We start from the raw sequence: 27,837 nt of genomic DNA, 5'->3' as shown, positions 1-27,837 counted from the left end.
AACTAGAAAAGTGTTACAGCATTTAGGAGAGCTAGGAGTCCATAATAGATTGGTGGGAACAGGCCCAGGCTCTGCAGCCATCCTGAAGCTGGGCTGACGAGTATAGGGGACAAGAGTAGAGAGTGGCTATGGAATCCTGACTCCCATCAGTCCCCTTCTGCAGCAAGTGATCACCAAGTAGACCACTTTAAGGGACCCTCTTATGGACATACGTGCCCATACACCAGACAGTGTTGGCAACAGTTTAGGGGCGGCTCACACTCAAAGGGAGAAATTATTCACCGTTATAACGTAATCAGTAGGCAATCAGTCATCAGTAATATGGAGAGAATTGGCACGGCAGACCACTGTGACCGGCAAGCAATGCTCTGAACAGCACTCTGGAGGGTCTGTGCTTTGTATGTTCTCTAAGGACAGCATCTTGCAAAGGCACAGAGCACATTCCTTAATCCTCACCACGGTCCAGGGAAGCAGATATCACTGCCGCCTCCACATCATGTATCAGGTATTTTGTAGGTATGTGAGGTTTCACAGACTCAGGATTTTGACTGCTTTTAGGAAAGCCCCAGCTATGTTTTTTGAGGACAGCCCACAAAAAACTGCAGTTCCCTAGAGTTCTGAACCAGGTCTAGTTGACTCGTGTCTTGACTTCAGCAATCAAGACACAAGGAGACGTCCCAAAGATGGAGGAGAAATTGCACCCTCTAAACTCTTGCCAGGTAAGGCAATCTGTGTTTGGGTCGCAGGCCCATAATTATGTAGATTTCACATATACATCTCTTTCAGATATGCATAAACTGGGGGAGTGGTGTGGCGTGTTGTGGAACTAAATGTATTTGTATGTGTTCAACATACTGTATAATTGGCTCAATTATCCACGTGGTGGATTATTCACTTTTAATTTGCAATCTGGCTTCTCTCAGTTACAGTGTTGTTGGGCTGCTCAGGAATGCCAACCAATTTAAATAATAATTTAAGCGAAACATAATTAGAAGGAAAATTAAATTCGTTCTTTTGCCAGCTCCTGCCAACAGTCTACTATGGAAATGTAACTCTGCCCCATGCGCTGCCTTTCCCCCCTCACAGGATCTGATTGCTACGATTACCGCAGTCACTTCCTGGAGAGTTTTCCCCTTTATCTCTTCCAATCAGACCATCATCTGACCATAATCCTAAAAACAAACAAACGCTCAAACCCCTAACATTTAATGGCTACCCATTTTTCTACAGAGAAGTGCATAGGCCAAAGCCCCCCCCCCCCCCATCCAAGCTGCTTTTAGCTCTGCTTCCAGACTGTCTCTGACAGACCAATCAAATCGTTCTAATCCTCAGCCTTTGCTCACTGTCTTCTGCTGGAACACCCTTCCTCACCTCTGCAGGTTCAGGAAGCTTTTTCTTATTTTCCAGCCCTACTCTGCTACACCCAACCCTTTAACCCACTCCTATTTTTTCTAAGGCAGATAAAGGTTTTACTGAAAATGTATGTGCTCCTTACTCTCTTGTGAGAAACTTTATACACTTCGCGGTGATCTTTCTTCTGTGCTATGCTATGCTATGCTATGCTGGGCCCCCAAAGACAGTCCCAACAAATACTTTTCCGTTTTAACTGCTGACAAAACTTATTTTGTCTGTTTGAATCTCCAGTGCCTACCTCAATGCTAGGTACTCAAGGAATCTACTGTAGGAGAAATCGAACCAACATGTCCAAGGCCAGAGCTGGTGTCCTGCAAAGGACTCTGGGGATGCAGGCACAGGAGGGGTCAATAGCATAGAGTTGGTAGCATAAACTTCTTCTGACAGGGGATTCTCCTTGGCCCATTTCTCTATCGGTAGACGCCTCAAAGCTTGCTTAAATCCTCCACTAAGTCTAAAAAAAAAAAAAAAGGAAATGCTACATATACTATGACTGTGTATGCACAGCAATGAATACACGTGCATAAAACGCACACATAAACACATACGCCTAGCCAGGGATGCAGATATATAAATAAACATAAATATACATGTACAGCCAGGATTCCGAAACGATCAGAATGACAGAAATGACCATGATCTTCCTCTTCCTTTCGGGACCACACACAAGCCTCCCGAAGTCCTGCTCGCTGCAGCTCTTTAGCGCAAATTCCCCGGCGGCACGACTTGGCCCTTCCGGGCTTCCGTCAGGCTGGCCGTCATTGGCTGGATTGTGCACAGCTGACAGTCGCGCGGGCGAGGAAGCTTTGAGGATGGCGGCGTCCGCGGCGGTGATTTTGCCGGAGAGTCCCAGGTAGCGGTCAGGCTGAGCGCCCCGCCTCGCGGGGGTAACCTGTTGGGGCGGGAGCAGGGGGTGCAGCCGCCGCCTGCTGCTGCGGTGCGGTCGACCGCGGTCGGGGAGCCGGAGCCGGAGCCGGAGTGGAGCTGCGAGGATAGGGGCGCGGAGGAGGGCGTGGGCGGGGCGAGGGAGGGGTGGGCGGGCGGTGGGGGGAGATCGTGGGCGGGGCGAGGAGGGTGGGCGGGGGCGTGGAAGAGGGTGGTGGGCGGGCGGGGAGAGAGGCGTGGGAGCAGCATGCTTCCATTCTGGAGTGGTTATTGCTCCAAGTTTGCAGCCTTGGCTGCCTTGTTCTGTACCGGAGAGACTGACGGGTAGTAGAAGTCACTAGATGCCCCCTGAATTTTGTCTAGTTTCTTGGGAGAATAGTCTGTATTTTTAATGTTATTTCAGACCCGATGATGGTGACAAAGGCTCACGCTGTGATTAACAAATAACATACGTTAATAGCCCCGTGAAAGCAAGGTCAGATAGCTCAGGCATTAGTGTCATATTTAGCCAGTCTTGGCACCATTACTAGTGTTTTCATTTTATGTACTTTTTAGGTTTCTCGGTGTGTTACCTGAGACTGGCTGGCTCTGGTGGTGATGCAAACCCCAGTTTAAAAGATTTTCGTTGGCCGAGTGATTCTTACTATGTTGCCAAGACTGGCCTCAAACTCGTGGACCCAAGATCCGCGCAGTCTTCCCCTCCCAACAAGCTGGCACTGTTTAGCCACCCCACCATACCCTGCTCAGATTCCCCCCATTAAAACAGAATTATTTCCGCCAAACCCGACTCAATTTGTGGAGGCAGAAGAAACACTCATTTATGCAGGCAAATATCGAAGGGTGAACACAACGCTTCCCCCATTGGGAAGAAGACAGTCGGTATTTTAAAGTTTTTCCTTCTGTGAGAGGATCTGAAAAGCCACTTTTCTTCAAACTCTTGTCCTGGGGGAACACAACGCTGTGCAGGCATAGTCGGTGTGTGCGCAGCTGTGCTTACCACACAATTTGAAATTGGTTATTACAGGTGACACGGGTTTTAAAGTAGCTGCACGTGTGTTGTCTTTACTCTTCCCCCACCGTTATGCGCCATCATTATCCTTTATGGTTTTGGTGTAATCCCCTAATTTGCTTCATCCTTTTTCACAGTCCTTTCAGAGTTTATTTTGGATTAAGTGGTAGCATTCCTTCCCATTGCTCAATTACAACCGTTCCCTGACAGGGTGTGTACCTTCCCAAGCAATTTGCCTGGGAAGAGAAAATTGTCAAATGTACTTTTCAACAGGAATGCTTTTGGGGAGAGGGCTCTTTTTGGAAATACTTGGATTGATTACCTGGCTGTCACTCATGTCACTTTATTTCACTAAGAGGACGCAGCTACCAGGGTTGTTGACATAAAAATGTATAGACAGTAACGGCAAATACACTTAAAAGCTTACTTTGAAACTTTGTTTGCAAATTTGTTTAGCATGAAGAAAGCGGTGCCGCTGATAAACGCAATAGATACTGGAAGATTCCCGCGCCTTCTTAGCCGAATTCTTCAAAAGCTCCACCTGAAGGTTTGCATTTCGGTATTCCTGTGGCTTGTGACCCCTCTGGTGACCCGAAGCATGCTGCTATTATTTGGAGAACTGTGAGAAACATTGTTCTCTAGTGTGTTCTCGGGATCTGTGGAAGATTCGATAATGTTCTCTGGTCAAGTTTGGGAAACTTTGTATTCCATATTAACTTTTAAAAAGTGGAGCCTTGCCGAGCGGTGGTGATGCACGCCTTTAATCCAAGCACTCGGGAGGCAGAGACAGGGGGATCTCTGTGAGTTCGAGGCCAGCCTGGTCTACAGGAGCCAGTTCCAGGACAGGAACCAAAAAGCTACGGAGAAACCCTGTCTCGAAAACCAAAAAAAAAAAAACCCAAAAAACAAAAAAACAAAGCTGAGCCATACTGTTGTTTGGTCATATGTTAAGGACGAAGGCTTGACTTTGGAATTGTTTTATCTTTTATATAATGTTCTACGGAACACGCTCTAGGAAAAGGCTGATGGCATTCTTCCTGGTGAAGATGGTTAGCCCAGGGCTGGAGAGATGGCTCAGTGGTCAAGAGCACGAACTGTTCTTGCAGAGGATTTATGTTTGGTCCCTAGCACCCACTTAGTGGCTCATAGCCACCTGTAACTCCTCTTCCAGGGATTTGATGCCTTCTTCTGGCTTTCTTGGGCTCCTGCATGCATATGGTGCGTATAAAGTCATGCAGGTAGCATGGATACATATACAATAATAAATTAAAAATAACTCAGTCAGTGTTTCTTCACCATCCACACATAAACAAATAATCAATAAATCTTAGAAATAATTCAGTCAGTATTTCTTCTAACTGTAGGTGGAGTTTTTGTCAGGACTGTCAGACTGTTCTGTCTCATCAGCTGGCTTCCAAATAACCACAAAGAAGCTTAATTTTAGTTATAAATACTCAACTGATAGCTCTGGCTGGTTACTAGCTCTTATATTATAATTAATTCATATCTCTTATCTACCCTATGCCACGTGACTGTACCTTCTTTCAACATGGCATGCTCATCTTGCTTCTCTCTGTACCTCTTAAGACTCTTCAAGACTCCGCCTTCTTCTTTCCAGCATTCTCTCTGTCCCGAAAATCCCGCCTAGCTATCAGCCAATCAACCTTTTATTAACAATGAGATCAACACATTTTTACAGTGTGCAGCAGGACTATTCCACAGCATCTCACACAGTATTTAATCTTTGATTTTTCTCTTTGCTTTTATTTCAAGGGCACAGTTGGTTTGGCCATGTGGATGTTTGGTAACCAGTTCAACTCATGTTTTTTATTGGGCATGTTCGTGGAGCACCTGCTACACGCTCTGCGTGATTGTAGGTACCAACATTAAGTTATATCAAGACTCTTAACTTTCTTTTCTTTATTGGCCAGGAGACAACCTGAATTGTTCTCAAATCAAATTCTCCACATAGTTTATTTTAGATCCTTATTGTTTCCTAGCTTTGGACTAGTATCTGTTACTCATAATATTCTTGATTTTGATCTATTTTTTTTTTAATACTTATGAGTGCTTCTCCTCTGGAGATAGAGGTGGTTGTGAACCACTTTATGTGGGTGCTGGGGACTGAACACGGATCTTCTGCAAGAGCAGCAAGCTCTCTTATCCACTGAGCCATTTTTCTAGCTCATGATTGATTCCTAATAATACTATTTCAGTAATGTTTATAAATGTTTTTCTCTTTTAAAAATGTTGACCATATTTAACAGCATTTAAAAACGTCAGTGGCTGTCCCTTACCAGACGGAGAAAACTCCAAACCCCTCAACATTGCGTGTGAGATCCATTAGCGTATGGCGGTGGCCTGTGCTCTCAACACTGCGTGTGAGATCCATTAGCGTACGGCGGTGGCCTGTGCTCTCCCTGCTTTGCACCTGCAATCACCCTGGACAGTGCACAGTCCCTGCAGTGTTCTAGGGCCTTTCAACCATGTATTGTGTACACATCCCTCTCCCTACGTCCCAGTGTCCTTGTTCCCTGCTTCACCGAGAGAACATCACCCTTTAAGAATTTTGCAAATCTCATTCTCAAGCACGATGGTATTCTCTTCTCTCTGCTTCCAGAATAATCGGTTGATTCTCAGTTCACCGTAGTAGTGTGTTGCAAGCACTTGTTTCTCAGAAGACACCCAAATCCCTAAACTTCTTCACCAGTCTTTCTACCTATAGCCTCTAGAGTCTTTTCTTCCCTTACCTATATAGCTCCCTTCCCCAATACATTACTCATTACACAGTTGGCACTCAGTGTATGCATTTGGAGTTAATTCTTTTCTTTCTCATGAGAAATGGAACGCTAGCCTAGGAGCTCTAAGTTCATGCCTGTAGTAGATTTGTGCTGTAGGTGGTGAGACAGGCAGAATCACAGTCTGTAGTGTGCCTCATCTTGCACGCCAGCACTTCTGCATTGGGATGAGCTGAGGGAAGTCACACAAGCTTCTGTAGCTGAGAACTCACAGTCATTTGTGGCCTGTCATCTTAATTAGTAGTTACCACTCATCTGACAAAAAACCCTCCGTGTTAGACCCTGTAGCAGAGAATTTAGGTCCCCACGTGAAACCTGTTGATGTCACTGCTGTGGGCTTCGCTCTGCGGAGCCAGCTGTCAGGGTGCCTGACCAGGCACGCTAGAAACATCCAGACTAGTGAAGGTGAAGTGGGGGACCGAGGTGCTGCTGTGATGGGGGGCAGCAGTCTCACGTAGTGACTGCTAGTGAGATGAAGTGAGAGAATTAAGAAAACCAGATATCAGAGACAAAGCACTGATGTCTGAGGTGGCCTAACATTTAAGCAGAAAAGCCATCCTTTTCTCAGCTCAGGTTTCCGGCCATCAGTCACATCACCACGGAAAGTGTGTTTCATTCCACTCACTGTGGTTCAGAACGCGTGTCTTAATTTAGATTATAAGCACGCCAGTTTGCTTTTGCCGTGGACTTACTTTCCTCTTAGGTTCCCTTTTCCTGTATAAGTGAGTCTTGTGAACGCACTCTGGGCTGACTGCTTCTGTGTTTGTAGGCCGAGAGCAGCTTCAGTGAAGAAGAGGAGGAGAAACTTCAGGCTGCGTTCTCTCTAGAGAAACAAGAACTGCATCTGATTCTGGAAACAATAGCGTTTGTTTTGGAGCAGGTATTTTTATTGCCTTAATTTCCTACTTATTGCATATTTTCATGACTTTAATATCTGTGGCTTTCTATATTTTTATGTAGTATTTTATTCTGCAAAAGTAAATATGATATAGTAGTAGTAAATATTATAGCAATGCGAATTGGGCCTTCGTCTGATTTTAACTCATTGTTTCTTGGTATAGTTGGAAATATGAATACTTTCCGTTGTAGAAGTTGAACAGGTGATTTGCTGGCATGCATTTGATTAGGAGGATACAGGAAAGAAATGATGTTGCTTTTTTTTTTTAACTGCTGAATTTCCTTTCTGTACCTTTTCTTCTCAAACTAATCTCATTATTTTCCTTCCTGTTCAAGTTCTGTCACTTCAGTCTGGATCGCGTAGTCTGGTCACTGTCCTTTGTGTTTCTTTGCCCCTTACAGCAGGGCTCATGTTAGTCTTCCATTGCTTCACATGGGTCAGTTTGGATTCTGTCCACAGATTTGACTATATTACGGGCAAGAATCTTATCTTCTGCACCTCTTTTATAAGCCTAGCACACAGCTGAACTTAACGTAGAGTTTTAATAAATTCCTATCAGTTTATTAGATAGGATATTTGTGAAATAAAAGATCCAGCAGTACTGCACATTGTCGGCAGCAGACACTCTTAGGACACGCTGTCAGGCAGCTGGCGCCACCCGAAGGAGGCGATAGATGGTATGTTGTCAGGGGAAACATCTGAGGAAACAGCTTTAGGAAGGTGTACAGTTCGAGCCAGTGAGTAGGGAGAAGACGTGGTGATGTTTCCATGGACATTCCTGTCCATGGAGTTAGGAAGGTAAGGTATAGTACTCGTAGTTTCTGAAGATCAGGAAGTGTGGAGCCTGCCCTGCAGCTGGAGCTGGGCTCTAACCCGTATGACCCGCTCTCCAGTGGCACAGTAAGGGCCCCCGTCCTAAAGGTTCACAGTCTCCCAAAACAGACACCAGCTAGCCACCCAGCCTTTAAATACACCAGCCTGTGAGGAAGCCTTCAGACTGAAGCTGTAACGGTCCATCCTTTGCCTCCATATACTCATCATATCTCATACAGAAATAAGAATTAAGTCCAAATCCAAACATCCCTGTAGTGGTTCAGGAAAATGGCCTTCAAAGGGAGCGGCACTGTTAGGAGATGTTAGGAGAAGTAGGTGTGGTCTTGTTGGAGAAAGTACGTCACTGTGGAGGCGGGCTTTGAGGGCTCATATATGCTCAAGGCATGCCCAGTGAGACAGTTTACTTCCTGTTTGTTGTAGAATATTGTTTTAAGGTGAGTCACTTTGGTTTACGCGCTGGAACATTTGTTTAATGATGCAAAGATGTGTTTGATTAAATAAAATTCACCTGCAGTCAGGAGGCTGCGTCAGCAAGTGGCCAACTGGAAGTTGTAGGGAGAGCCAGGGTTTTAAGTAGGGTTGAGGAGAAGAATGAGGGCTTCTTGAGAGACTGAGGAGGTGAGCTACTTGCTATTCAGCCTCTGTGAGGCATAGAATTCCACCTCAACCTTTGACTCTCGATTTCTGTAGAGGGACAGAGATTTAGATAAATTCCCTTTGTAGCTTTGAAAGAGTCAGTGCCTGAGGGAGTTCTGTTCCCTCAGGCTGCAGCTTTTGCAGCAGAACTGCTGGTAGCTGTGGAGTTGCAGTTGCTGATAGGACAGCTGTCGCTTAAAAGGCAGCAACAGTGTAAAGAAAAGGACAACACCTGTTGCCTTTGGCTCAAGGTGTAGAATTCTCCAGCATTGTGTCTACTTGGATGCTGCCGTACTCCCAGCTGCCATGCTCCCCGCCATGGAGATAGTCAACTAAACCTCTGAAACCCTTTGTAAGTTTCCCTTTGTAATGTTTCCCTTTGTAAGAGTTGCTGTGGTCATGGCATTTCTTCACAGCAATAGAAACCCTAACTAAGACAATCCCCATAGTCTTAAGTTAAAGCTCTTTAAAGGTCCTAAGATCAAAGTCCCTTCTGAAACTCAGAGCAGGCTCTTAGCTCTGAGAACTTGTTAAACAAGCACCAAGTTACGTATTTTTAATGTTCAGTAATGCAGGGTAATGATTCCTATTTTAAAGAGGAGGACTGGAAAGTCTGGACCCAAACAAGACTGCCACACATCGGAAACACCAAGCTCTGCAGTTCCATGTCTAGTGTCTGGAGCTCACAGTGGCATCATTTGGGTTCCAGTGGACTTAGGCAGCCCCATATCCACATCTCTGCTTCCTGCGGCACATATGGGCCTCTATCCTGACCCCGCTTCACTTGGCACCTGCAGCTTTCCTCCGTGGATGCCACCTCAGGTTCATCGTCATCATCATGTACAGCCTAGTCAGGCCCTCCATACAGGGAGTCTCACCCCGTTACACCTTGTCTGACCTCTGCGAATGTCCACAGTGGTGTAACTCCTGCATTCTGCATACCCGCAGAGCCAGTACCGTGTGGGGGCTGCTGCCAGTTTCTGCCACAAGGACTGAACTGTAGCTTAGCGTCCATTTACCATAGCTGCAGCATCTTTTGTGTGAGAGACCACTCCCCCAGGCAACCGTGTTCCAGCTGTGTGCTCTGGAGTGGTCTCTGTTTAGGCACTGTGCGATTTTTTCAATTTTATGCCCTAGAGCCTTCAGTGGGCCACATCTTGTTCCCAGGACATCGTTCCTGTCGACCCAGTGCAAAGTGTGCAGGACCAGGGTTCTCCTTAATCATTAGTCTCTAGCAATCAGAGCCACTGTGTCTGCATCCATCGTGCCTGTCCTGTCCTTAATTCTGGTTGTGTTCCATCTTCTTTTTTTCTGTGTTTTCTCTCTCTACTTCTTCTTATAAAACCTGGCTAAGGGCAGTGAGCAGTAACCATGTCACAGACTGTATACTGCCTTGAAATTTCCTTCGTCAAGCATATTAATCAATTATTCTTGTTTTACTTTCTGTTTATGGGTGTTTTGTCTGCATATATTTCTGTGCACCGTGTGCATGTCTCGTGCCCTCAGAGGCCAGAAGAGAGTGTGAAACTGGAGTTGCAGACAGTTGTGAGCTGCCACAGGGTGCTGGGAACTGAGCCCACATCTTCTGGAAGAGCAGTTAGTGCTCTTAAATTGCTGGGCCCTCTCTTCAGCTCCAGCCCATTATTTTTTAATGTAGCCTCACTCAGATTTTAGGACACAGGTGGAATGTACCCACATGGCTCGTCAGGAAGTAACATGAATGGCTTGGATTCTGCTTCTGATAGAGTCCTTGTTCGTCTCTGAAACCTCTTGAGCATGCCGTTCCTGTCGGCATTTCTCTCAGAATCAACCTTACGTTCTCCCTGCAGTGTTCTGGATCTTTCCTAGCCAGTGACTAAACTCTTTCACCTATATTCTTCCCATACACCGATGACAAAGGTCTGCCAATCCCACGGTCAGGCTTATCACAGCAACAGCCCCACTCCTTATACTACCTTCCTCTCTTGTTTGTTAGATATCTGAAGATTTATTTTGGTTGATGGTGTTTCAGGGAATATAATCCATTTGGGAAATCATCGAGGTGGGAGCCCCTTGTGGCTGGGGCAATGAGAACACCTGTTAAAAGGTTCTGTGTCTTCCAAAGAGAATGCCGCTAGCTGACACCAAGTACTCAGGCGCCTGAACCTGTGAGGGACACTTCATGTTCAAACCTGAGCGTGGATTATAATGATGACTGGTTCTTAAGCTCTGGTGAACCTTCAGTAGAAAAAGGATAAACAGAACATCACAGGTTGGGTTTTGTGGGAAAGTTGTCCTCAGTTAATGTAAGAACAGAACAGGTATTGTTGGAGTTATTTTAGAATTTCCTTTTGTTATGTAAAACTTTGGTTGGTAGATAAAGGTAGTTTTGAGGACTCCTTGGGAAAAGTCGGTTTGCAGAGACCTGAAACTGAGGCCAGCCTGATCTACACGGTGAGTTCCAGGATAGCCAGGGCTACATAGAAAGAGATCTTGTCTCAGTGTGCCCCCCCCCCAAAAAAAAAGCTAGTGGAGGCTCTAAGTGGGGCAGGAGAGACTGCTCACAGTTAAGAACACTTTAATTATGTGAAATAAATTACTAAGTAATTTTAGTATTATTTAACCACAAGCAAAACGAAACATTTAGCCTGAGCGAGTTAGGCTTATTAACTATGATTTTTAGCTCATGTTTTGTATATTGTTACTAATAGAACTGTTGAAAATGCCTGCAAGAGGGCCATGGAGTCTATTTGATTTAAACTGTTTTAGTGCGGGGGACTGGATAGATGGCTCAGCAGTTAAGAGCACTTACTGCTTTTGCAGGGAACCCAAATTCAGTTTCCAGCATTAGCACCATAGGTACAGCTCCAGTGATCCAGTGCCTTTTGCTGCCACAGGCTGTGAACTTAGGCATGTGCACGCGCACGCGCGCGCGCGCACACACACACACACACACACACACACACATGGAATATTTAATTTGTTTTAAATACTTCTGTATTGCTAACCGCTCAAGGTCTTTGCATGAGCCTGAGGATGTCTGTACCTCCTCCTCTTTGACAGGCAGTGTACCACAACTTGAAACCAGCAGCACTTCAGCAGCAACTGGAGAATATTCATCTTACACAAGACAAAGCAGAAGCCTTTGCCAACGCTTGGTCGACTATGGGTCCAGAAACGGTTGAAAAGTTCAGGCAGAGGATTCTGGGTCCTCACAAGGTACAGGGCATTCTGTCAAAACAAAAATTATAACAGCTAGTCTTAAAAATGATAATATTTTGGTAAGAGATAAAGTAAGGCAGAAAGACAAGTCAGATATTCCTGTTTAAGTTTTTCTACATATTAGAAGATTTGTTGCCATATTATTTAATTTTGGATGTATAAAATATGCCTCCATAATTTAAGAATAGGAATGAGATTGTCTCCTTATACCCTCTGACAGTGATTCCCTGCCTTCTCATGTGAGGCTTGTTTTTAACATTTACTGAGTCTAATTCTTTCTTGTCTTTTGTGCGTCTGCATTAGTGCTGAAAAGAACCCCTTGCATGCTGTAGGTGCTGACTTAGCATCTGTCAGCTCCTATAGCCCAAGCACTAGGAGAGCTGTAAAGTTAGCGGTATCACAGGCGCCCCTCAAGCCTAACCTCACAGGGGTGGGCATGATTGGGCAGATTTTACCTTTTCCTACTCATACTTTTGTATTGCACTAATCTTCTGAAATGGAAACACTTTTGTGCTCCTGAGCTAAATCTCATGTGTCATCTTTTGAATATGCTGCTGGTTTGATTTGCTGATATGTTGCTAAAGATTTTTTTCCACCTATTTATTGTACATTGGAGCGTACAATGTACGCTCTGCCGTTCAGGAGCGTCTGTGAAGGAATAGCGTTGTTCTGCATCACTAGGAACGCACTGGGATCAGCCGTTCCAAACTCTTTTCAGCACTCAGTACTGCCAGTTGCTTTTCTGTTTGTCTTTTTCTTAAAAGCATTGCATTAGGTTTGTGGTGTTATCTTGTGTTTTTAAAACACAGCTTTGGTAGCTTTTTATGCACTTGGCGTGCTTATGTATTCTGTAGTAAGGTGTCTGCTTAAACATACCCCATACTTGGGAAGACAGAGATACAAATCTCATTGTATTCCAGGCACAAACCTTGTTATATGTAGGCATACATCCTATAGAAATGCATTTTCTCAGTTTTAACGTATGGAGATGCTTGCCTGCCTTCCCTTCACTTGGAACTGGAATTCCAGTTGAAGTTCCAATTGCAGATCTCTGTGACATCTGTGATTGGACAGTGTTTCTGTCAGTCTGTAGTTCTTTCTTTTTTTTTTTTCATAGTAGTGTGTCCCACACAGCCAAAGCTTTAATTATGTTGAATCTCCATGTATCGCTGGGGATGTTCTTGACTCCATGATCAGTTTTGTGCCAGAGAACTTATAGACGGATCCAGTTTTATAGTTGTTTCCTCTTTTGTTCCTTGTTCAATGTTTTATACAGTGTTGATGTAAGTCTGAGATCCATTTTGAGCTACTCTTGGTTAAGGTTCCAGGCATAGATCAAAGTTCATGTCTGCAGTCAGCATTATTACAATAGTGTTATGGACATTGTCCTTTTGTCTCCAAATTGCTTCTGCCCTCTGTCAAATTAGTTCGTGTATTTGTCTAAGTCTTTTTCTAAATTCTCTGATTCCTCTGGTCTATTTGTCTGTCCTTGTCAGTGTATCCCTCTGCCTTAATTGTCAGAGGGCCAAGCGTGGTGGTGTACACCTGTAATCACAGCACTCAGGAGGCAGAGGCAGGGGGATCTCTGAAACTGAGGCCAGCCTGATCTACACGGTGAGTTCCAGGATAGCCAGGGCTACATAGAAAGAGATCTTGTCTCAGTGTGCCCCCCCTCCAAAAAAAAGCTAGTGGAGGCTCTAAGTGGGGCGGGAGAGACTGCTCACAGTTAAGAACGCTTGCTGCCCTTTCAAAGGACCCATGTCGGGTGGCTCACAGAAACCTGTAACTCTAGCTCCCTGGGATCAGATCCCTATGCAGTCCTACGCAGGCCCCTTCATACATGTGGCACTTGTGTGTGCACATACACAATTAAAAAATAGTCTGAGACCAATGGCTTTGTTCTCATTTTCATATTTTTTGAGGTATTCTGGTTTCTTGCTCTTACATATAAATTTGAAAAATCAGCTTTTAGTCTCTACAAACAACCCTGCTATATATTTACTAGGATTGTATTTGATTTAATGGTGAATTTTTTTTTTGTGTGTTTTTTTTTTTGAGACAGGGTTTCTCTGTGGCTTTGGAGCCTGTCCTGGAACTAGCTCTGTAGACCAGGCTGGTCTCGAACTCACAGAGATCCGCCTGCCTCTGCCTCCCGAGTGCTGGGATTAAAGGCGTGCGCCAACACCGCCCGGCTTTAATGGTGAATTTGTAGAGGAATAATTTTTTTATTTCTTTTGTCAGTGTTCTTTATTTTTAATACAGATCCTATGCATATTTTGTTATTTTTTTAGTGCAGTATTTTCTTCTGTTTTTTGTTTTTAATATTTATTTATTTATTATGTATACAATATTCTGTCTGCATGTATGTCTGCAGGCCAGAGGAGGGCACCAGACCTCATTACAGATGGTTGTGAGCCACCATGTGGTTGCTGGGAATTGAACTCAGGACCTTTGGAAGAGCAGGCAATGCTCTTAGCCACTGAGCCATCTCTCCAGCCCCTTTTCTTCTGTTTTTAAAGCTGTTATAAATGATGCTATTTTTGGAATGTTGGTTTCCATTGTTTATGATTAGATCCTGGAAATAGAAATCAGTTAACTCTTTAAAAATACTGTTTTTGTGACAGTGGAGATTGAACCCAAGGATTGCTAGCAAGCTTTGTATGCCTTTACTTTCCGATCTGTATTGACCTGCCCTGTGACTTTGGTAGTTCACTAATTAGGGATAGAAACTTTAAAAAATAAATGTCTTTCAATTATTTTCAAGTGCATTTTTATGATCATATTTACAATATTGGTGAATCGAGACTTCTCCTCCCCCCAAATCTATCAGTTCCCTGTTGTAGGAGGCTGCTTCTTTGTTTCCAGCTGCTCAGCCCCGAAATAATGACACAGAAACCATATTATTTGCAGTACGTTTGGCCAATAGCTTAAACGTATTTTTGGCAAACTCATATCCTAAACTAACCTATCTCCATTATCAGTGTATTGCCGTGAGGCTATGGCTTACATGGTAAAGCTTCGGTGTCTGTCTCTGGCGGGGCTTCATGGATTCGCCTGACTCTGCCCTCTTTCTCCCAACATTCAGTTTAGTTTTCCCTGCCTAGCTCTGTTCTGCCCTGCTCTGCTATAGTCTCAAAGCAGTTTCTTTATTAACCAATGGAAATCACAGCAAACAGAGGGGAATCCCACACCAGCTCCCCCTTTTTATTTATGTGATGTGATGTGCGTATATGTGTGTGCATATGTGCCTGTGTATGTGTGTGTGCATGCGTGCCTTTGTATGTGTGTGTGTGCATGTGTGCCGGTGTATGTGTGTGTGCATGCGTGCCTGTATATGTGTGTGTTTGCATATGTGCCTATGTGTGTGTGTGCATGCGTGCCTGTGTATGTGTGTGTGTGCATGCGTGCCTGTGTATATGTGTGTGCATGCGTGCCTGTGTATGTGTGTGTGTGCATGCGTGCCTGTGTATGTGTGTGTGCATGCGTGCCTGTCTATGTGTGTGTGCATGCGTGCCTGTATATGTGTGTGTGTATGTGTGCCTGTGTATGTGTGTGTGTGTATGTGTACCTGTGTATGTGTGTGTGTGTATGTGTGTGTGTATGTGTGCCTGTGTATGTGTGTGTGTGTATGTGTGTCTGTGTATGTGTGTGTGCATGTGTGCCTGTGTATGTGTGTGTGTTTGCATAAGTGCCTGTGTATGTGTGTGTGTGCATGCGTGCCTGTGTATGTGTGTGTGTGTGCATGTGTGCCTATGTATGTGTGTGTGTGCATGCGTGCCTGTGTATGTGTGTGTGTTTGCATAAGTGCCTGTGTATGTGTGTGTGTGCATGCGTGCCTGTGTATGTGTGTGTGTTTGCATAAGTGCCTGTGTATGTGTGTGTGTTGGCATATGTGCCTGTGTATGTGTGTGTGCATGCGTGCCTGTGTATGTGTGTGAGTGCTTGCGTGCCTGTGTATGTGTGTGTGTGTATGTGTGCCTGTGTATGTGTGTGTGTGCATGTGTGCCTGTGTATGTGTGTGTGTGTGCATGTGTGCCTGTGTATGTGTGTGTGTGCCTGTGTGCCTGTGTATGTGTGTGTGTGTGCATGTGTGCCTGTGTATGTGTGTGTGTGCATGTGTGCCTGGGTGTGTGTGTGTTTGCCTGTGTGTGTGTATGAGTGAGAGTTTGCATGTGTGTGCAAGTGCTAGAGGTCACGTTGGATATTTTCCTCAGTTCCTCCTTCCCACACTTTGTTTTTTGAGACAGAGTTTCTCTGCAGGACCCAGTGCTCGCTGATTCAACTAGAGTGGGATGGGGCTGGCCAGTGAACTTGTATCAGCTTGTTCCTTTCATCCCAGAGTCCAGGTCACATGGTGCTGGGAATGTGAATCCAAATCTTCAGGTTCACAGAGCAGTTGCTTTACTGACCAAGCCTAAGCCATCTCCCCAGCCCTCCTTTTCCTTAGTTTCTTTTCTTACTTGGTTGCCAGTTTTGGGGATAAAATGCTGTCTTCCACTAAATGTTACCTCTCGATCTCTAGGAAACATTCTGTGTTGTTTGCAAGTTTTCCCTCATGACTCTTTCCTTTGTCCTCGGAGTTTCTGCTCTGCTTCCTATTCTTTCAGCTTGTTTATTTTCCTGCCTCCTGTGCAGATGTCAGTTTTTCATTTTGTTGCCTTGAAGTTCTTTCTTCTTTAAAACATCTCCATTTGGAACCCCTTCTTCATATTCTTCTGGTCTCGCTTGTGTTCTCCTTCTGGGATGAGGGGCTGCTTCCCCAGCGTCTAGCTTGGATCTGCACTGCCTGCCTGTTTGTAGGCTCTAGCCAGGAGGTGGTTCTCAGTGTCTCCTGGACAGCTGCCCCTGGAGACAGTGTTTCTCTTCCCCAGGGAATGGTAAGTTCAGATGCTGCTTGAGAGTCGGAAGCTGACGTGTGAAATATTCAGAGTGGAAAAAAGAAACGTGAGCTGGATGTTGAGGCGCATGTCTGTTATCTCAGCTGCTTGGGAGTCTAAGGGAGAAGAGTCACATGTTTGGTGACCACCAGGACAGTGTAGTAATGTAGCAAAAAACAGTCTCTAAAAAAGTAAAGTTGGAAGACTGGAAGAAAATGGAAAGAATTGATTGTGTTTGTATGTGTACCAAGTGTGTACCTGCTATCAGTAGAGGCCAGGAGACGGTGTTGGATCCCTGGAACATGAGTTGCAGTTGAGTTTGAGCCTTCCTGTAAGTCCATGGCACCGAACCACTGGGCTTCCTCTTCAGTTTCCAAGCTATTTGTTTTTTAAATGACAGAGTGATAATCCACTGTGAATCTATAGCCACAACTTCTTACTCATTCATCCGTTGACGGACACTTAGGTTGTTAATGTGTCTTGGCTGTTGTGGACCGTGCTACAATGGATGTAAGTGTGCAGGTGTCTTTCCAAGAATCTAGTTTCATTGCTTTTGGATATTTACTTGGCCAGGGCTTCCTGAGTCATGGTAGTTCTAGTTTCAGTCTTTTTGCCTTAATTAAATTTGTCTTTGACAGTTTCGTATATGTATATAATGCATAGTGACCACTTTTAGCCCCATCCTCTCCTGGCTCCCCACTGCCCTCAGACGCTCCTGCCTCCTACAGAGCTTGTCCTTATGTCCATACCTGATCAGTTAGTTATGTGAGCCCTTGAGTTTCAGTAGGGCTGTCTGTGTGACCGCAAGCTTGGATCTGTCCACTGTAGGTTGGTGGGTTCAGTAGTAGCTACACAGTTGATTACAGTGATTTCAGTTCCCAGAATCTATCAGTAGCAGTTTTCAGTGTTTTGAGGAACACCTGCTGCTTTCAGTAATTGATGTACCAATTTGCATTTCTGCTGACAGCCTGCAGGGGTCCCTTTCTGTCTATACCCTTCTCAGCTTTTTTTTTTTTAATTTAAAAAATTTATTTTATGTTTATGGGTGCTTTCCCTGCTTGTATGTCTGTGCACTACTTGCTTGTCTGGTACTCGTGTGAGTTCAGAAGAGGGTGTCAGATCCCCTGGGAGTGGAGTTATGGATGGTTGTGGGTGCTGGGAATCCAACTGGTGTCCTCTGGAAGAGCAGCTACTGCTCCTAACCACTGAACTGCCTCTCCAGCTCCTCTTGTTGTCGTCTTGATAAGAGCCTTACTAACATGCAGAGATGACATTCTACTCTGGCTTTGATTGCTGTGTTCCTGATGTGTGACAGTGAGCACCTTTGCCAGGCCTGAAAAATACCTACTCGGGTACTTTATTATTTTTAAATTTTTATGTGTGTGTGTATGTGTGTATGTGTGTGTGTGTGTGTATCTGTATGTGTCTATGTATCTGTGTGTGTATGTGTTTGTGTATCTATGTCTCTGTATCTGTGTGTATGTGTGTGTATCTGTGTGTGTGTCTATGCTCTTTAGTACTGATGCCTGAGTGGCCACATGAGGTGGTTGTGAGCATCCTGATGTGGGGGTTGGAAACCCGACTCGGGTCCTCTGGAAAAGCAGCAAGTGCTCTCCACTGCGAGTCATGTCTCCAGCCCAGCTTTACCCTTGAAAAACTAGATTGCTTTTTTGCTGATCTTTGTTTGGATTCTTTTATTTTTTGAATACTAAACCCTTATCAGATAATATGGTGTGTGGATCTTTTTCCGTTTTGCAGGATGCCTTTTTCTTCTGAGTGCACCTCACTATTCAAGGACTTTAGCAAATCCCATTTGCTGTTTTTATCTGTGACCTTTGCTTTTCGTTCCATATCCTAAAAACCACCAGCCAGAACATTACCAAAGACCTTTTCCTCTGTAGCATTCATTATGCCTAGTATTTCAGTATCTAATTGGTTTAAGATTAATTTTTGAATATGATATAAGGGCCTGGTTGTGTGTTCTTATGCAGAGCCAGTTTCTAGCGCCATTTGACACATAATGCATTTCCCCCTTGTGTGTGCTTGGTGCTCTCGTCAAAGAGAAGTTCAGCAGTAGTTGAAAAGCATAGTGGGAAACACCTCTTTATGTCCTTATTATTTAGTTCTGATAAGTTGGAGAGAGGCCTGAAAAACCCTCATAATAACTTTTTCTGATGCTTGACTGGAAGGAATTTTCAGCTTTGTCTCTTCACTTCTCAGAAGCACAGTCTTAGTCTCTGGAGTCTAAGATGTTACTGCTGCATAGACGACTTTGGTTTTTCCCCGGCAGAGCTGACTGTCGGCAGTGCCTTCCAGACATTTGTCAGAATGCCTGTGTGGGCATGGCATTCACTACTTTACAGACCACAGAACATAAGCATCATTCTTAATTTTGTTCATTCAAGTTTTATTTAGAATCCCTTATTACATTTGAGCCGTATTAAAAGCAAAACCTGTTGTGTCAAGTATTTTTGGAAATCATAACTTTTGTTTTTGAGACTTTTTTTGAGGCACTGTTCCTAAGCTGTGTTTTTGTATTTTGTTTTGAAAATACCTTTTAAAAGCAAGGTAATGAAAAATGTATGGCAGGCTCGCCATTAGCCCTCCTAGAGTGGCTTGCGCATTGATCTCTTGTCTTCAGAGGCACTTTTATATTGGGCAGTTTTTAAGTATAAATGTTTGTTTTGAATGCTTACAGTGTGTTCCGTGTAATTTTCCCCTGGTAAACATAGCTTCCTGTTGTTTGCCTCACCATTTACACACAGACTTACTCAAGGTACAGTCACTTTGTCACATGATGGAATTTCATTACCTTCATTTTTACAAAACCTGTACTTAAAAATATGGATGGCCAAGACATTACTCCCTCAGACAATAATATTTCTAAACATTCAAGTAATTCCCTTTAAGCCTTTACAAGGCTTATTGCATTAAACATGATAGCCAATCATTTATTTTATTTTTAAATACCTGTCTTTGTTTAGAATAATTTTATTTATTCTTTGAGAAATATATATATATATAGAGAATATATATATATATATATATATATAGAGAGAGAGAGAGAGAGAGAGAGAGCACACACATTTTGATCTTAGCTACCCTCTTTCCTCTCCCTTAGTCCCCTAAGATTGCTCCCAATACGGCCTCCTTTCAACTTAATGTCCTTCAATTCTGGGAAAAACAAAACACAAAACAAAGCAACAGCAAAAATTTGTACAGAGTCCAGTTATTGCACCTGTATAGGTATGGGGCCATCCACAGGCAACCGACCAATGGCCACATCCCCAGAGAAAAATGGCTTTTCTTCCTATACTAATCAGCTGCTACCAACAGCTCCTCAGCTAGGGATAGGGCCTTGTGACCCACTTCCTGACCCATGCTGGAGTTTTGCTGGCTGGCTTCTCTATAGGCCTTGTTCAGAAAGCCATGGCATCTCTGTAGGCCTCATGCAGGCAGCCACGGCTTCTCTGTAGGCCAAGCAGCCACGGCATGGTGGGTCACTGAGACAGGTAGGCATGCCATGCAGAGGAAGTGGGTATTTATTTAGTGAGTTTTTCAGGGGAAAGGAAAAGGGGGAGAAGGGAGAAGAGCAGAGAGAGAGAGAGAGAGAGAGAGAGAGAGAGAGAGAGGCAGAGAGAGAGAGAGAGAAACAGAGAAGGGGAAAGGGGAGAAGTTTAGAGAAGGGAGCGAGGCAGAAGCTACCTCTTTGGGGGAGAGGCAGAAAGGAAAGACTCAGGCTGGAAGCAGAAAGAAGATCTGCCTGCCTCAGCAGTGGATGGAGGGTGGGTGGGCGGGGCTTGTCTCTTAAAGGGACAGGACAGACCATTACTTCCCATCTCTTTTTTGTGATAAAAAGGCGGGAGGTTAGGCACAACAGATTAAAGGAATCAGGGAGGCAGATTCTCAAGACTGCTTCCTGCTTATTTGTGGTGTCATCTTATGAGGGCAACCTGAGAAAGCTAGGTGCTAGTCACATCCTGGGGTAGATGGTCTCTTTGTTCCTGTCTGGTGTTTCTGGTATGGAAATGTCTGGTGTCTCTTACAGCTGTTAAAGGTATTGGCAGAACAGAGGACAAAGTTAAGTTTAGGAAAAAGAAGTTTTAGAACCATGGAGTTGAGAGGGGATGTATTCAGCTCCCAGGAACTCACAACAATTCTTAAACAGCAGCATATTTATATCAGAATGACTGTGACAGATATTTTTGCATAATGAAAAGTATCTTTAAGACTACGAAAGGCAGCATGAGAGAGAAATTTGATAACTTGTATTTGTCCTCACACCTTTATAACTTGCAGGTACACACCTTAATAACTTGTATTTGTATTTTACTGAAATTTATTTGGTGAGGTTGTCCTTTTAAACTGACAAAACCTCTCAGCTGTCAAACTGCATCAGAGATCTTTAAGAAGGATAATATTTTACTCGAGTTATTAAAAAATGACAGAGAACTTTCTTGGTTGGTGACACCTAGAGTTACACCTCAGGGTCCTCCATGATCTCTGAGGTACGTACTTTTCTTTTGCTGTTTAGCTCAGGGCCTGCCAGGCTCCGGAAGATCTTTGTGGGCTAAGAAATCTGTAGGAAGACAAGTCCACCTTAACCTGAGCAGCAACGCTGTCGATTCTAGCTATTCTTTCTACTGTCTGGTGATCTTCAGTTTAGATGAAAGGCAGTTTTGCCCAGTGGTCAGCACTTGGCAGTTGAAACAAATTGCAGATGGATGTTGTTTTGTGCCCATTTGTCTTCTGTCTTCTTTGGAGGAAATAGAGTGCTGCTGCTAGGAGCCAACCTGTCTCTTTTTGTTATAAAAAAGTTTTTAATAATTAAATATTTAAATGTCATATTCCCCAGATCTCTGAGCAGTTGAGGGCAATCTATCAGGTACATCTACAGTATAGAATTTGCCTGGAGAACAGGGCCCAAGCTTGACTGTACTGGCTCTCAACCGCTAAAGCAGAGTTGGATTAAACAAAAGTATTTTTATAAGAGACTTAAAAGTACATACAACATGAGACTTATTTTTTTTTGTTGTCTGAAATGAGATGCAATGAACAGACAATTATAACATTTAACAGTAAACATAGGTGCATTTAAGTTATGTATGAACACATACACACAGAGTGAATAGGAATAGGGTGAAGTGGATGCTCTTGGTGGGCCCTACCAAAGGCATGCCACTGCACAAAACACACATGCAAGAGAGTCAGCATCTGCCCACAGCTCCTAGGTAAGGGTGGGGCTTGTGAACCTCTTCCTAAGCTGTACTATGATGTGGCTGGCTTGATCTTCAGGCGACCACAGCTGCTGCCAGTTTGTTAGCATATAAATGCCATTATAGTTAGAAGACACTGTTACTCCAGTCCTTCCTGACATCTTTCTGCCTCCTCCTCTCTGATGGTCCTGGGCTTTAGATGGCATAGGAGATAGATGTCCCATTTGCAACTGAGTACACCTCAGATACTTATCCTCTGCAGTCTGATCACCGTGAGCTTCTGCATTCACCACCGCTGCTGCTCAGAGAAACTTCTCTGATCTGTCAGTAGAAGATAAGAGTCTGGAGAGCAGTTGTTCCGTTGCCAATTTGGGAGAATAATCATGGTAGCTTCACCTGTGGGGCCTGTGAGCTCCTCACTCATGGGTTCTTGGCCAGAATTACCGTACTAGACGTGTTTGGTTTTGTGTAGACAGTGTTAAATCCATTAGAAAGTGGTTGGCTACTCCCATAACATTCATGCCACAGTTGCCGTCATTGGCATATCCTGTCATACTGGTCACTATTGCAGTTCACAGAGGTCACCAGCAGGTTAGACTCTTGGTGTCTTTTTCTCCCCCAGCTAGCAGGGACGAATCTTCCTGGTCAGTACCAATTTTATTTTTCCATGTCCTGTGATCAATGAATGTGCTGTCTTAAGCAATAGGGTCTTAGTGTCAAGTTTTTATGGGAAGTCAAGAGCAGTGACAATGGCCTGTATTCTTTCTGCAATGTTCTGACCAACAACTTGAGGGGAGGTAACCTACACCTGGCCCTGGGCTTTTTATTGGCAGCCTATGGCTTCTGGGATGAGCATCATCCTGTGTGTAGGGTAACTTCAGTTACCTAACAAGTCCTTTTATGCATGTATGTTTCTGTTTCTCTTGAATGGGATCACTGATCACAGAAAGCGAAACCCTGATGCTTTCTGTTAGAGATTTAACCACCCCACACTACAACGACTAGGAAAAGCCAGAAACATGTATGTTTCTTTACTAAATGGTTCCCTTCTAACAGAGTCCTTTTATTTTCTTTAAGAAAAATTCTCCTTGGTTTCTTCCTGCTGCTACTCATTTTTCTTTGCCTTAAAACTGTCATAGAAAAATAGCGTGTCTGATGTTTATAACTCTTGTCTTTAAGAATCTTAATGTAACAAGAACTATTTCTCCATCTCAGGACACCAATAATGACTGTTTTAAACTCTGCTTTATTCTGCTTCCTTTCTGCTACAAGTCCATGAATGGCTTCTGTGTTGCTTCTGATAGAATTCAGTTCTTAGAGTTGCGTATGTGACCCGTGGTGCCCCCTCAGCCCACTGTCTGTCTTGTTGACCTTCACTGCCTAATATCTCTCACCTGGCTCACCCTGAGTCCCTCTGATCTCTTCGCCTCAGAGGCTCTTCTCCTGGATGTCCATATGGCTGGCTCCTTTACTGTCTTCAGATCTGTGTTTAAAGGTGACATTTATCTTAGACCGTCCTAATTGGCAGAGGCTGCTGTTGATGCTTCTCTCATTTTAGACATGGTGCTTTACTTGTATATTTTTAAATTGCTGGCTTCCGTCCTATAATAGTAACTCCACAGGACAGGACCGTTTGTCGCTTGGTCATTGCTGTTGCTTCACTGTTGCTGTCACCTTTGGGAGACCGCAGATTGTCCAGAAATAGTTGTTAAATGACCAATGTCCTTGACTCACACAAATTGTGCTAGTTTGAAGTTCAGTTTGTTTGCTTTTCTTATAAAGAGGGATATTTCCACTTATTGGTTAGAAAAGAACAGTTTAGGGAAGAGATGTGAACTGTATTTTTTGTTACCTAATATTTTTTCACTTTTTTTTTGTTGTACTTTAAGTTTTTTTTATGTGTTTGTGGTTCGTTTATGTTATGGCCCTCGCGTTGTCTTAGAAGCCTAGATTCCAGACATTTAAATTTCTGCCTTTAAAAGGGAGCTTTAGCTTGGGAATTCTACTAGGGAACAAAGAATAATGGATTTAGCTGTTGATACAGCAGTCAATTTAAAGCGTTTTAATCTAAGAGACCCTTAATCAGTCTTATTCAAAACAGAAGTGTGTTCTCTCCTAAGTAATTGGCTGAGACCAGAACCATTAACAAATTGAATAAAGATTTTGCTAATGCCAAAGGACTGTACTGTTAGCAAGATTACCCCAATTACATCATCGTGCTCCAAGATGTGCACTTGCTCAATACAGCTGATATAGTGTTTTCAGTGTTGCCAATTTTGAGATCATTAGTTGAATGACATTTCTCTGTCCTCAAACTTGTGCTGTTCATATATTTTTGACAGGGGGCAGTAGCAATTTGAAAGTCATTGATGTGTCTTATCAACATCTTAAATTTGAATTTGGAGAGAAGTCTCATGGTAGATGTTTTTTTTTTTTTTATAAGTTTGTAGGTCAAGAAGTATAAGATTTTTTTGTTACCCTGAAAGTGAGACCATGCTGACTCTTGCATCTAAACTTGAATGTATGGTTAGGGCATATCCTTAAGTGTGGGTATAGTTAGGGCTGATCCCTAAGTGTGGGTATAGTTAGGGCATATCCCTAAGTGAGGGTATAATTAGTGCATATCCCCAAGTTGTGGTATTTATAAAATAAACATTTCTACCTCTCAAGACTTGATGATTTGGTAACATGGAAAGCACAGAGTACTGAAAGTAGATCACTCGTTTGGTCCCTTTATTTTCGGACTTTTGCAGAAGGCAGCGTGTTCCATCTATCCTCTGAGGACTGTCAATGGGTTGTCCTCCCAGAGACTTGCACTGTATGCTCTGTAGATGTAGACAGTCACTTAGGGAGATCACCCTGAGTTCAAGGGCAGCTTGGGCTGCATTAGTCAGTTCTAGACAAATCTGGGAACCATATAGCAAGACTTTTTTAAATAAATAAACAAATAAACAAGAAAGAGGCTTTTAAGAATGACCGGAGTTCCGGAGCATTGTGAGTTTTCTCTTTCAAATGACCTGAATTTTCACAAGATGGAGCCTTCTATGAGTGTCCTGGTGTAAAATGCCAGGTTACTCTTCCCTGACACTAGTCTCTGTAACTACTGCAAATACTCCAGACCTTTCTTCACCAAGCTTCTCATTCATATCTCACTACAGACCTGGTGAGGGCAGTTAACACTAGCTATGCCACTACCTGTGGGCTACCCTGTCCTCAGTTTTCTTCTATCAAACGACTTAGTTCATTACCTTGAAACTTAACCTCACTCAGATTTTCAGGACAGGTCAGGATGCAGCTAGATTCTTTGCTAGAATATCACACAAATGCCCCGACACAGACCCCAATGGAGTCCTCATAGGCCAGGCCTTTGTTGTATACATTCTTGTCTTCCAAGTCCCCAGAAGAATGGCCCCTTGAGATTTTTAGTCCAGAGTTCTCTTGTTTCTGCTGCTCCATACATACATCCAAGAGCTGTCTGTTCTCCCGTCGCCACTTCCCGTCTTGTGATCTTGTGGGTCTCTACCTTTCATTTCGCTGTAGCAGTGCTGGGATTACTGATGGGTACGACCATACTGGGCTTTTTACCTAGGCTCCTAACATTGAACTCACATCTTCAGGCTTGTATAGTCTCAGATTGTTTTCCTGGCTAAGTCGCTTAACATTAAACTCTTGTCTGCCATTTCTAACCTGACCTTGTTTTTATTCTGTCACTCAGTACCATGCAGTATTGCTTATCTATTAATCATCAATGGATCTTTATGCACTTGAATGTTAGCCTTAGGGAGTAGGTATTTGTTTTGTTGTTGTTGTTGTTTTGTTTGCTTTAGTATTATTAAGCTGCAAGCTTGCAGTGGTACCTAGAGCATAGTGTGTCATTACGAAAGGGTTGTTGAATCTGTTCTTAGAGCAGTTACGATGCTGAGATAACGGCTGAGTTGCAGCAATGGGGAATGATTTGGAGCCGTGTAGTGTCCCGCTGGGGAGTATCTGCACATCTGTGTATCTGTATTATACGTAACTGTGTCTCTGAACAGTGTTGTTTCTTACAGCTGTGACCAGGTTAAGGGGATCTCTGAGCTGTTAGGCATGTTCAGGGAATCTGTCATAGGCCTGTGGTTTTAAACCAATTTTACTTTACAGTGGCTTGGTTTCATTGTCTCTGGAGTGAATGTCAGCTTTATAATGTGTGCTCAGGTTTTTTGTTTTGTTTGTTTGTTTTGTTTGTTTTCTCTCTGTGTGTCTCCATGTCTTTCTCGGTGTCTGTCTCTCTGTTAACCCCCTCTCCGTTCACCTAGTGGATAGGAGTCCACCTCCATCACATCCCATCTTTTCCCCGAAGGTGAAAGGAGGTGGCGCTGTCACTGTGAGTTTATTCGCACAGATGGCTGCTGACTTATTTACTGACATTTGTTTTCCATATGCTTGCCATCAGTCCTGCTACAGTTCTCACAGGGTGCAGAATGCAGAATCCCGTTACCAGCCGACTCGTTGGCATTTTGAAATGTGACCTCCTGTGCTTCGTGGCGTTCAGGCATGCGTGTTGAGAGCATCACCAGCTTTTCTGCTGCAGCTCTGGCCGATTCATCATTTCCACTGCTATTTAAAAACGGATAGAAAGCTAAGGTGAAAGTGCAGTGTGACAGATATTTTCATAAGTATCAATACTGTTTACTTAGAGGTAGGATTCGTTACTGTCTCGACCAAACCAGGTTTCCCCTCAAATTGTAAGGCTTGTCGCTTAAGATTCATAAATTGTTAGCTTCTACTGTCAATTTGACATAAACTTGGTGTCACCTTAAAAGAGGAACCTCAACCAAAGAGCCATCTCCTTTGGATTGGCCTATGTGAAGCACAATTAATAAAAACTCAGAGAGAGAAATTGGAGTTCACCTGAAATCCAAAAAGCAAAACAACCAGTCACTGACTCTTACCCCCACCTCAGTCCGAAATGGCGATCCAGCCTCTGGGAATCTCAGAATGAGACTGTGTTTGAGAGCTGTTTGCTCCCATTTTATAATCCCCATCTAGGGCTGGGATTAAAGGCATGCACCACTCGGTTTCTATGGCAACTACTGTGGCTACTGGGATTAAAGTTACCACTGCCTGGTCTGTAAGGCTGACCAGTGGGGCTGTTTTACTCTCTGATCTTCAGGCAAGCTTTATTTGTTAAAATACAAATGAAATGCCACCACACCTATGACCATGTCTGTGGGGGCATTTAATTGCTAATAGATGTAGGTGGCCCAGCTCACTGTGGATGATGCTGTCCCTGGGCAGGGAGTCCTGAGCTGTAAGAAGACAGCCGAGCAAGTCAGAGGGAGCAGGCCAAGAACCTGTGTTCTTCCTCGCTTTCTGCTTCAAGTTCTTGCCTTGATTTCTTTCTTGGTTTCCCCTAAGGATGACCATAGCCTGTAAGATGAAATAAATCCTTCCTCCCACAAGTTGCTTTTGGTCATGGTGTTTGTTACAGCAACAGAAACCTAACTGAAACAGTAATATTTAAGAAAAAAAAACATATAAAATGCTAGACAGTACAGATTTGTCTAATGCCATAGTATGTTTTTGTTGTTTAGTTGGTTTTTGGTTCTGAGGGAAATGAGGATAAAACTTAATTCCTTTGTTTATCTAGTTTTTTTATATATACTCTTGTAATTAGGAACCTATTATATGCAAAGCAGGGAATGGCTTGTTTTCCTTGAATTACTTGATAATGTAATGATCATTTCCTACATTATTCTGACATCAGCTTTGTTCAGACTTGTGACCAGAGCCTTTGCTTACTCTTTCATAAGTTGAACTCTGTCCCCCTATAAAACTGTCCCCCTCAGTCAGCAGTTTACAGCTTTGCCTATTTGACAAATGACTCTACTGAGTGGATTGTAATGACCTTCCCCAAATTTCTTCCCTCTTCTCCCTGACCCCTTGCAGAAGCTGATGTGTAACCGTCTCTGCAGCAGCATTGTGCTCCGGTGTGGGCAGCACTCCAGGGGAAACCTACCCTTAAATCCTGGGCTCACCCGTTCTCCTTCGGCACACTTGTGTTTCCTGGGGAAATGGTCTCCGTACTTTC

General features: G+C 43.7%; 1 protein-coding gene across 1 annotated transcript; it reads left to right on the top strand.

Moving 5' to 3' along the window:
* Nucleotides 1-2,191: 2,191 nt before the first annotated feature.
* On the top strand, nucleotides 2,192-18,327 carry LOC121445810 (COMM domain-containing protein 10-like). The gene is made up of 5 exons (XM_041647941.1): nucleotides 2,192-2,266; nucleotides 3,764-3,854; nucleotides 6,875-6,985; nucleotides 11,516-11,671; nucleotides 18,310-18,327. The coding sequence occupies exons 1-5, from the start codon at nucleotides 2,226-2,228 to the stop codon at nucleotides 18,325-18,327; spliced, it is 417 nt and encodes a 138-aa protein (XP_041503875.1). The 5' UTR covers nucleotides 2,192-2,225.
* Nucleotides 18,328-27,837: the final 9,510 nt, after the last annotated feature.

The sequence above is a fragment of the Microtus oregoni genome, unplaced genomic scaffold (assembly GCF_018167655.1).
Source record: "Microtus oregoni isolate MIOR12 unplaced genomic scaffold, Mior012 000901F_ref0000258, whole genome shotgun sequence".
NCBI lineage: Eukaryota > Metazoa > Chordata > Mammalia > Rodentia > Cricetidae > Microtus > Microtus oregoni.
Note: the sequence above shows the minus strand (reverse complement) of the source record. Positions and strands in the feature narration are given on the sequence as shown.

Coding starts and splice junctions, on each gene's coding strand:
- LOC121445810 (XM_041647941.1), top strand. CDS start 2,226: ATGGCGGCGTCCGCGGCGGTGATTTTGCCGGAGAGTCCCAG. Junction 3,855..6,874: donor TTCAAAAGCTCCACCTGAAG/GTTTGCATTTCG, acceptor CTGTGTTTGTAG/GCCGAGAGCAGCTTCAGTGA. Junction 6,986..11,515: donor TAGCGTTTGTTTTGGAGCAG/GTATTTTTATTG, acceptor CCTCTTTGACAG/GCAGTGTACCACAACTTGAA.